The sequence below is a fragment of the Liolophura sinensis genome, chromosome 2 (assembly GCF_032854445.1).
Source record: "Liolophura sinensis isolate JHLJ2023 chromosome 2, CUHK_Ljap_v2, whole genome shotgun sequence".
Classification (NCBI taxonomy): domain Eukaryota; kingdom Metazoa; phylum Mollusca; class Polyplacophora; order Chitonida; family Chitonidae; genus Liolophura; species Liolophura sinensis.
Genome location: NC_088296.1, coordinates 9,450,702 through 9,461,261, shown reverse-complemented (window position 1 = coordinate 9,461,261; position 10,560 = coordinate 9,450,702). Strand labels below are relative to the sequence as shown.

Below are 10,560 nucleotides of genomic sequence, written 5' to 3'. Positions count from 1 at the left end.
ACAGCCGCCTATCTTTCCGACACGTGTATAACGGAGTGTGCTGGTTTGTTCATGGTGTGCAACTCTGTCTCTGGCCGGTGCGCTTGTTTGCCGGGTTATGTATCAGCTGCGGACAACCAAAACTGCATTTTACCGGGAAGAGGTCTATTAGGAGAGCCATGCGGAGATGGTTGTGTATTTGAAAGAGAGCAAGAATGTGTGAGCGGAGTTTGCACGTGTATGCCGAACTTAAGACGTATGACTACGGAGGAAATTCGGGCCTTTAACAACCCTGAAGCAGAGTGCATATCCAGCACTTACACTCTAGGTATGAATGGTTTTGATTTGTTTTATTTGCAAGGTTGTGCAATGAATTTCAAAAGACACAGGAAAAAAATTCTGTCTGTAATAACAACGATTTGTCTCTAATATTTTAACAGTTAAAGTATTTGAGTTGGAAATTAGGGTAAACTTGTAGACGCAATGTGGTCTTTTCCGTCGATTCTCACCCCTTATCTATTCTCTTGATTATGGAACTATAGATAAGTGGGGAAATAAGTGGGGTAGGTTATTTGTGATTAATGACACCCTTGTATTGATACAACATTGAGATAAAGAAGGAAAAGCCCAGCCTATAATGTAACACCATTTATTTTTAACTGAAATAGAAATTATATATGGCTAAAATATGTATTTTTCTTGACCTAAGGGTATGGCGCTGTGTATTCTTGGTGTTGACTTAGATCACTAAGCTGGATATATGAAAATTTGCAGGGAAAGCGCAACTGCGATACATATTTTTGTATGGACTACTTATATTCTAGTATGGTACACGACGTGAATACTGATTTCATACATTCGCCCAAAACATATATTGCATTTTTACAAGATCATTTAAGTAGTGTTAACTGTTTGGTTCTGCTTTATGGCCCTCTAATTTTGTACTTTATATACCTCTTTAGTCCTTTGGTAATTTGTATTAAACGCCATTTTGCACATTGGCCTTGCGATTATGGACTCGGAACTTGGTTGACGGCAGTGTGTTTCGTCGCATTGATCTACAAATTTCACATAGATGTTAGCATTTAAGATACACATTAGTTTATTAAAAAATTTCTGAGGTTTTCTTCTTATGAAAATGGAACTAAAACGAAAGTGTCTGTGGTGTTTTTCAGACGGATCATCTCCGTCAACAACAACATCAACTGTTAGCGTACCAAGAACAACGTCCCAAACCACTGCCCCCGCAGCTTTGTTTAGGCCATGTACTGAGAGCTCTGGCTGTTTAACTACCGGGGCTTCTTGCAGAAGAAGGGGCTGTGACGGTCTGATTTGCTACTGTGACCTAGGTTTTCTACCCAGTTACGATTTTACCTTTTGCGAACCAGGTAAGAAAAGTGAAAAAGGACGATTTCTTGCAATTTCATATCACTGAACTTTGATACGTGTCTAGAACTTAAACAAACTGAATGTTTCCCGTAGTCTGTAGTATTGCTGTGTTGAGGCTGTTTGGATAATACACTGTTGTATGCAATTCCTGTGGAAAGTTCGTTTAACGCCTATAAAACAATTTAGACTGAGGTATTTTTTTATCTCTTTAGGAAAATTTCTACGTGGTTCTGTCTCACATATCTTTTAAAAACTGCCATATTTTATGTATTTTTGGCGAGACTACTACCTGGATGACAGTGGAAATGGGATCAGGCGAAAGAGAATATTCACAACTGCATGTTCAATGTTGTTTTAGCTAGGAACGTTAAAAGAAACAACATTGTTTTCTGTCATATCTGTGAAAATAGCACTAAAGTGTAAAGCTAAAAGTTTGCCTAAGGCAAAATCAGTCTAAACGAATATAATTTTTCTCCTCAGCTGCCGTCTTAAACGAGACTTGCGTGACACGATGTAGTGGATTGCACACTGTGTGTGATAGGAATACCGAGAAGTGTGTATGCGAGCAAGGCTTCTCACCGAGCGCTGGTGATAAAGACTGTACTGAGGATGGAAAAGCTCTCTTGGAAGAGCCGTGCAATGTTGACAATTGTGCCCTTTCAACTGAACAGACTTGTGTAGAAGGACAATGTAAATGCATAAGTGGAAAACGCAAAGCAACAATAGCAGAGCTTCGCGCATACCCTGACGTTGACCTTCAGTGCAGAGACATCGGCTATTTTCTAGGTTAGCATCTATTTTATTTGTAATGTCACATAAGTATTTTAATTTTAACAGCGCGAAAAAAACATAGAAATGTTTATTTTGCCTGTCTAAACGGCAATGTTAAAAATAGCACTGCGTTTTATATTTCAGAACAATGTGACGAAAATAATTTGCAACAATTTCCAACTTTTGATTTTACACTTATCGGACGAACAAGTCCAGCTACAACAAGAAGAACAACGGCAGCAGTGCCATTCGTCGCTATTTTGTCAGCCTGCAATGAGGACAGTGACTGTCCTGTCGATGCTTCCTGTATGGTGCGCTACCCAGACGGATTACTGTGCATCTGCAACGAGGGATACATAGCGTCTACCAATTTGGCTGTCTGTGAAAAAGGTTATTGTCAGTTTCTTTTGTTGAGTTTTAACAAGGTTAACAAACTTAGGTTTTAATAGTGTTTTTCTTTATATCCAATAATAAGGCTTGACGACTTTGTGGCTTTCTAACATTGGTTTCCTACTTCTCTTGATTTGGAAAAACTATAGTTTGTTTAACACTGACTTTTCTCTTTTACAGCCACCAATATTAACGGCGTGTGTATGACCGAGTGTGCTGGTTTGTTCACGGTGTGCAACGCTGTGTCTGGCCGGTGCGCGTGTTTGCCGGAGTATGTATCAGCTGCGGACAACCAAAACTGCGTTTTGCCGAGAAGAGGACTGTTAGGTGAGGCATGTGGAGATGGTTGTGCATTGGATACAGAGCAAGAATGCGTGAACGGGGTTTGCAGGTGTATGTCAAACTTAAGACGCATGACAACTGAGGAGATTCGTGCCTTCAATAATCCCCAACGTCAGTGTATAAGCTGGACGTACACACTAGGTAAGGATGACCTTCATAATTGGAAGTACCTGTTCTCGTATGAATACTGGTATATGCATACTTTTAACTAGTAGTGGTCACCAGGATCGATCGTTGTTATTCATTAATGGGTACGCTGACGATGTGCTACCTTTAAGCAATCCATGAAGAGCAAAGGCTGTGAAAGATATTTGCCCGCACTGGCTGGATTTAAAGCAAACCACCAAATCTCATCATGACATACTGGCTTGAGATTGAGAGATTTTGAAAGCTAGGAAAGTAACAGATTATTTAAATCTCCGTCTAAAAACGTCGATTTGTTGTCGTTCTCGAAAATGATTTATACCTAATGTGCTAGAAGATTTAGTATTTCTGTGGAAATTTAAGCTAAATGTTTGTTGGCAAATAAAACCTTTCTTGTCGATTCTGACACATTATCTATTGTGTGAATGAAAGCCTTATGTTTTGGGGGGCAATGAGATAAACGTGGTGCGGTACATGTAAATAAAAAGTCCTTTGTGTTTATAAAATATTAACCTAAAGATAAGGAAGCATAGCAAATAATGTAACAATGTCTTTGTTTAAACTAAGGTAGAAATTATGTATACTTAAAATGTGTATGACGAATTATGGTATAGATTGATCTTTACGGGTTGCAAAGATTTGTAAAAAACATGTATATATTATTCCAGATGGATCAAGTCCACCAACCACAACACCAACAACAATGGCACCACCATCAACTATAACAGCAGCACCTACTGTGTCAACTCCAACACCACAACCTACTACAACGACTACAGCTCCATTCCGTGCAGTTTTGTCAAGTTGCAGTTCCAATAACCAGTGTCCTGCTCAGGCTTCCTGCCGTGTTCGTTATCCTGACGGACTGTTGTGTATCTGTAACGAAGGATTTGTGGCGTCCACCAATTTGGCTGGTTGTGAAAGAGGTGATTGTTAATTTATTGTATTGTTGTTAATACTGAAGAACAAGTTACATGACATTCCTTTTGTTTAATTAGTAATATTCATGAAATTAAGTGGTTAACCAGCGCTTTTGGAATAATAAGAATTCTATTTTGTAAATTGTTAGAAGCTTAAATCCGTTGACTATATACGAAAGGTTCTCTATAGCCGAGTGGTCATAGCAGTGGCTTGGAAGCGTCTCACCAATGCAGTCACTGTTAGTTGAGGTAGATCTTATGCTGGTTTCCTCTCCGGTCTCACCTGACAAAGTGTGCAAGTAACTGACATATGACGATTTGTTTAACAAAAGAGACATGCATGTCAGTTTGGACACATAAATCTAGTTGGGGCAGCCGGCCTTTTTTAGCCATGTAATCGTGGCTGTCGTCATATAGGTGAAAAGTTCCTGACTGCAACTTAAAGAATTATTGAAAACAATAAATAAATCAATACAAAAATAAATCAATAAGTAAGTAATCTAAAGAATAAATATGGATGCAGTATTGTGCTGGCAGTGGTTAGAGATATTCTTGTCTTGTGAGAAGGTGTTTCGATTTTGTATGACTAATAATGCTTTAGCACATTCAGTGTTTAGAGCATTGGTTTCCTATGACTTTTGCTTTAAATCAAGGATGACACTTGTAATATGCTTTTTCCCCGTTACAGCCGCCTATATTAACGACGTGTGTATAACGCAGTGTGCTGGCTTGTTTATGGTGTGCAACGCTTTGTTACGCCGGTGCGAATGTTTACCGGGCTATGTCATGGCTGGGGACAACCAAAACTGCGTTTTGCCGAGAAGAGGTCTGCTGGGAGAAGCATGCGGAGATGGTTGTGTTTTTGTCACAGAACAAGAATGTGTGAATGGGGTTTGCACGTGTATGTCGAATTTAAGACGTATGACAACGGCAGAGATTCAGGCCTTCAATAATCCCCAACGTCAGTGTATAAGCTGGATATACACACTAGGTAAGCATGACCTTTGTAATTCCAAGTAAATGTGAAACTCTTGGCTATCAGTTCAAAGCATATAATCTTGATGTTGGAAGAGACGTTCGTGTCACAGCCGTCAAATAGAATAAGCTTTCTGGGTTAATAATTGCTAAATGATTTAGCAAAACGCCGTTCAGCGCAAACAACATGTTGCAAAGGAGTAAGGAGAAAGATAAAAGAAGAAATGAAAAGAAATTGATCAAGAGATGGAAAGATGGAAGAATTTTCTAGGCGAATGAATCAAATCTGTATTCTAATCATGTACCGTACTATAAATTCAGTTGTAGAATAATCAAATTGTGTATGGGAGTTTGGCTTTGATTGCAACCATCTGTGGCGATAAAACCAAAGATGATGGATAGTCCGCTGCTTTCTCCGCGTTCGGCAACGTGAACGACACTTATAACGATTTGAGAAAGGAATCTTTGACATTTAGTCGTTTATTATTGACAGGAGAAGTGTACTTTATTGTAGAATATGAGAAACTTGCACTGAAGGCGTTTGATGATTAACTGTTTGCATTAGAAAGTGTGGCCTTCTTTTGGCGAAAATATGCCTGCTCTGGTATGAATCCTGGTATATGCAAAACTATTAAGTAGTAATCCTCACGAGGACCGATCGTTGTCATTCAGTAATGGGTACATTGACGATGTGCTACCTTTAAGCAATGCATGTAGAGCAAAGGCTGTAAAAGAAATTTGCCCACCTTGGCTGGATTTAAAGCAAACCACCAAATCTGCAGAGGACGTAATGGCTTGAGATTCAGAGATTTTGAAAGCTAGGAAAGTAAGAGATTATTAAAATCTGTGTCTAATGACGTCGTTTTGTAGACTTTTTGGTAAATTATTTGTGCTTAATGTTCTAAAAATTTAAGTATTTCTGTGGAAAATAAGGCTAAACCGTTAGGCGCAATGAAACTTTTCTCGTCGATTCTTACACCTTATCCAAACTGTTGATAAAAGCCTTATGTTTTGGGGCAAAGGAGAGAAAAGTGGTAGGTTAGGTGTCAAAAATGACTGCATTGTATTTCTAAAACATTGACATAAAGAAAGGAAAGCCGAGCAAATAGTGTAAGGGTGTTTTATTATTAACTAAGGTAGAAATTACACATACTTAAAATATGTATGACGAATTATGGGACAGTTTTCAACTTTACAGATTGCCAATATAAGTAGAAAACATGTATATGTATTATTTCAGATGGATCAAGTCCACCAACCACAACAACAATGGCACCACCACCAACTACAACAGCAGCGCCTACTGTGTCATCTCCAACACCACAACGTACCACAACCACTATAGCTCCATTCCGTGCAGTTTTGTCAAGTTGCAGTTCCAATAGCCAGTGTCCTGGTCAGGCTTCCTGCCGTGTTCGTTATCCTGACGGACTATTGTGTGTCTGTAACGAAGGATTTGTGGCGTCAACCAATTTGGCTGGTTGTGAAAGAGGTGATTGTTAATTTGTTTTGCTGTTGTAAATACTGAAGAGCAAGTTACATGACATAGCCTTTGTTTAATTAGTAATGTTGATGAAATTGAGTTTTTAACCAGCGCTTTTGGTATAATATGAATTCTATTTTGTAGATTGTTGGAAGTTTAAATGCGTTTACTATATATGTAGGGTTCTCCATAGCCGAGTGGTCATAGCAGTGGCTTGGAAGCGTCTCACCAATGCAGTCACTGTTAGTTGAGGTAGATCTTATGCTGGTTTCCTCTCCGGTCACACCTGACAAAGTGTGCAAGCAACCGACATATGACGATGTGTTTGACAACAGAGACATGCATGTCAGTTTCGACACATAAATCTAGTTGTGTCAGCCGGCCTTTATTTAGCCATGTAACCGTGGCTGTCGTCATATAGGTGAAAAGTTGCTGACTGCAACTTAAAGAATTATTGAAAACAATAAATAAATCAATACAAAAATAAATCAATAAATAAGTAATCTAAAGAATAAATATGGATGCAGTGTTGTGCTGGCAGTGGTTAGAGATATTCTTGTCTTGTGAGAAGGTGTTTCGATTTTGTATGACTAATAATTCTTTAGCACATTCAGTGTTTAGAGCATTGGTTTCCTATGACTTTTGCTTTAAATCAAGGATGACACTTGTAATATGCTTTTTCCCCGTTACAGCCGCCTATATTAACGACGTGTGTATAACGCAGTGTGCTGGCTTGTTTATGGTGTGCAACGCTTTGTTACGCCGGTGCGAATGTTTACCGGGCTATGTCATGGCTGGGGACAACCAAAACTGCGTTTTGCCGAGAAGAGGTCTGCTGGGAGAAGCATGCGGAGATGGTTGTGTTTTTGTCACAGAACAAGAATGTGTGAATGGGGTTTGCACGTGTATGTCGAATTTAAGACGTATGACAACGGCAGAGATTCAGGCCTTCAATAATCCCCAACGTCAGTGTATAAGCTGGATATACACACTAGGTAAGCATGACCTTTGTAATTCCAAGTAAATGTGAAACTCTTGGCTATCAGTTCAAAGCATATAATCTTGATGTTGAAAGAGACGTTCGTGTCACAGCCGTCAAATAGAATAAGCTTTCTGGGTTAATAATTGCTAAATGATTTAGCAAAACGCCGTTCAGCGCAAACAACATGTTGCAAAGGAGTAAGGAGAAAGATAAAAGAAGAAATGAAAAGAAATTGATCAAGAGATGGAAAGATGGAAGAATTTTCTAGGCGAATGAATCAAATCTGTATTCTAATCATGTACCGTACTATAAATTCAGTTGTAGAATAATCAAATTGTGTATGGGAGTTTGGCTTTGATTGCAACCATCTGTGGCGATAAAACCAAAGATGATGGATAGTCCGCTGCTTTCTCCGCGTTCGGCAACGTGAACGACACTTATAACGATTTGAGAAAGGAATCTTTGACATTTAGTCGTTTATTATTGACAGGAGAAGTGTACTTTATTGTAGAATATGAGAAACTTGCACTGAAGGCGTTTGATGATTAACTGTTTGCATTAGAAAGTGTGGCCTTCTTTTGGCGAAAATATTCCTGCTCTGGTATGAATCCTGGTATATGCAAAACTATTAAGTAGTAATCCTCACGAGGACCGATCGTTGTCATTCAGTAATGGGTACATTGACGATGTGCTACCTTTAAGCAATGCATGTAGAGCAAAGGCTGTAAAAGAAATTTGCCCACCTTGGCTGGATTTAAAGCAAACCACCAAATCTGCAGAGGACGTAATGGCTTGAGATTCAGAGATTTTGAAAGCTAGGAAAGTAACAGATTATTAAAATCTGTGTCTAATGACGTCGTTTTGTAGACTTTTTGGTAAACTAATTGTGCTTAATGTTCTAAAAGTTTAAGTATTTCTGTTGAAAATAAGGCTAAACCTTTAGGCGCAATGAAACTTTTCTCGTCGATTCTTACACCTTATCCAAACTGTTGATAAAAGCCTTATGTTTTGGGGCAAAGGAGAGAAACGTGGTAGGTTAGGTGTCAAAAATGACTGCATTGTATTTCTAAAACATTGACATAAAGAAAGGAAAGCCGAGCAAATAGTGTTAGGGTGTTTTATTATTAACTAAGGTAGAAATTATACATACTTAAAATATGTATGACGAATTATGGGACAGTTTTAAACTTTACAGATTGCCAATATAAGTAGAAAACATGTATATGTATTATTTCAGATGGATCAAGTCCACCAACCACAACAACAATGGCACCACCACCAACTACAACAGCAGCGCCTACTGTGTCATCTCCAACAGCACAACGTACTACAACCACTATAGCTCCATTCCGTGCAGTTTTGTCAAGTTGCAGTTCCAATAGCCAGTGTCCTGGTCAGGCTTCCTGCCGTGTTCGTTATCCTGACGGACTATTGTGTATCTGTAACGAAGGATTTGTGGCGTCAACCAATTTGGCTGGTTGTGAAAGAGGTGATTGTTAATTTGTTTTGCTGTTGTAAATACTGAAGAGCAAGTTACATGACATAGCCTTTGTTTAATTAGTAATGTTGATGAAATTGAGTTTTTAACCAGCGCTTTTGGTATAATATGAATTCTATTTTGTAGATTGTTGGAAGTTTAAATGCGTTTACTATATATGTAGGGTTCTCCATAGCCGAGTGGTCATAGCAGTGGCTTGGAAGCGTCTCACCAATGCAGTCACTGTTAGTTGAGGTAGATCTTATGCTGGTTTCCTCTCCGGTCACACCTGACAAAGTGTGCAAGCAACCGACATATGACGATGTGTTTGACAACAGAGACATGCATGTCAGTTTCGACACATAAATCTAGTTGTGTCAGCCGGCCTTTATTTAGCCATGTAACCGTGGCTGTCGTCATATAGGTGAAAAGTTGCTGACTGCAACTTAAAGAATTATTGAAAACAATAAATAAATCAATACAAAAATAAATCAATAAATAAGTAATCTAAAGAATAAATATGGATGCAGTGTTGTGCTGGCAGTGGTTAGAGATATTCTTGTCTTGTGAGAAGGTGTTTCGATTTTGTATGACTAATAATTCTTTAGCACATTCAGTGTTTAGAGCATTGGTTTCCTATGACTTTTGCTTTAAATCAAGGATGACACTTGTAATATGCTTTTTCCCCGTTACAGCCGCCTATATTAACGACGTGTGTATAACGCAGTGTGCTGGCTTGTTTATGGTGTGCAACGCTTTGTTACGCCGGTGCGAATGTTTACCGGGCTATGTCATGGCTGGGGACAACCAAAACTGCGTTTTGCCGAGAAGAGGTCTGCTGGGAGAAGCATGCGGAGATGGTTGTGTTTTTGTCACAGAACAAGAATGTGTGAATGGGGTTTGCACGTGTATGTCGAATTTAAGACGTATGACAACGGCAGAGATTCAGGCCTTCAATAATCCCCAACGTCAGTGTATAAGCTGGATATACACACTAGGTAAGCATGACCTTTGTAATTCCAAGTAAATGTGAAACTCTTGGCTATCAGTTCAAAGCATATAATCTTGATGTTGAAAGAGACGTTCGTGTCACAGCCGTCAAATAGAATAAGCTTTCTGGGTTAATAATTGCTAAATGATTTAGCAAAACGCCGTTCAGCGCAAACAACATGTTGCAAAGGAGTAAGGAGAAAGATAAAAGAAGAAATGAAAAGAAATTGATCAAGAGATGGAAAGATGGAAGAATTTTCTAGGCGAATGAATCAAATCTGTATTCTAATCATGTACCGTACTATAAATTCAGTTGTAGAATAATCAAATTGTGTATGGGAGTTTGGCTTTGATTGCAACCATCTGTGGCGATAAAACCAAAGATGATGGATAGTCCGCTGCTTTCTCCGCGTTCGGCAACGTGAACGACACTTATAACGATTTGAGAAAGGAATCTTTGACATTTAGTCGTTTATTATTGACAGGAGAAGTGTACTTTATTGTAGAATATGAGAAACTTGCACTGAAGGCGTTTGATGATTAACTGTTTGCATTAAAAATTGTGGCCTTCTTTTGGCGAAAATATGCCTGCTCTGGTATGAATCCTGGTATATGCAAAACTATTAAGTAGTAATCCTCACGAGGACCGATCGTTGTCATTCAGTAATGGGTACATTGACGATGTGCTACCTTTAAGCAATGCATGTAGAGCAAAGGC

General features: G+C 38.9%; 1 protein-coding gene across 1 annotated transcript in view; it reads left to right on the top strand.

The window, feature by feature from the left end:
* Positions 1–1,161: 1,161 nt before the first annotated feature.
* Positions 1,162–10,560, top strand: part of LOC135462466 (multiple epidermal growth factor-like domains protein 6) — a 43,864-nt gene continuing 34,465 nt past the window's right edge. The window contains exons 1-10 of the mRNA XM_064739691.1: positions 1,162–1,367; positions 1,849–2,154; positions 2,284–2,529; positions 2,710–3,012; positions 3,684–3,941; positions 4,624–4,926; positions 6,151–6,402; positions 7,086–7,388; positions 8,613–8,864; positions 9,548–9,850. Of these exons, the coding sequence (XP_064595761.1) occupies positions 2,448–2,529; positions 2,710–3,012; positions 3,684–3,941; positions 4,624–4,926; positions 6,151–6,402; positions 7,086–7,388; positions 8,613–8,864; positions 9,548–9,850 (2,056 nt within the window). The 5' untranslated portion in view covers positions 1,162–1,367; positions 1,849–2,154; positions 2,284–2,447. The remainder of the gene's footprint in view (positions 1,368–1,848; positions 2,155–2,283; positions 2,530–2,709; positions 3,013–3,683; positions 3,942–4,623; positions 4,927–6,150; positions 6,403–7,085; positions 7,389–8,612; positions 8,865–9,547; positions 9,851–10,560) is intronic.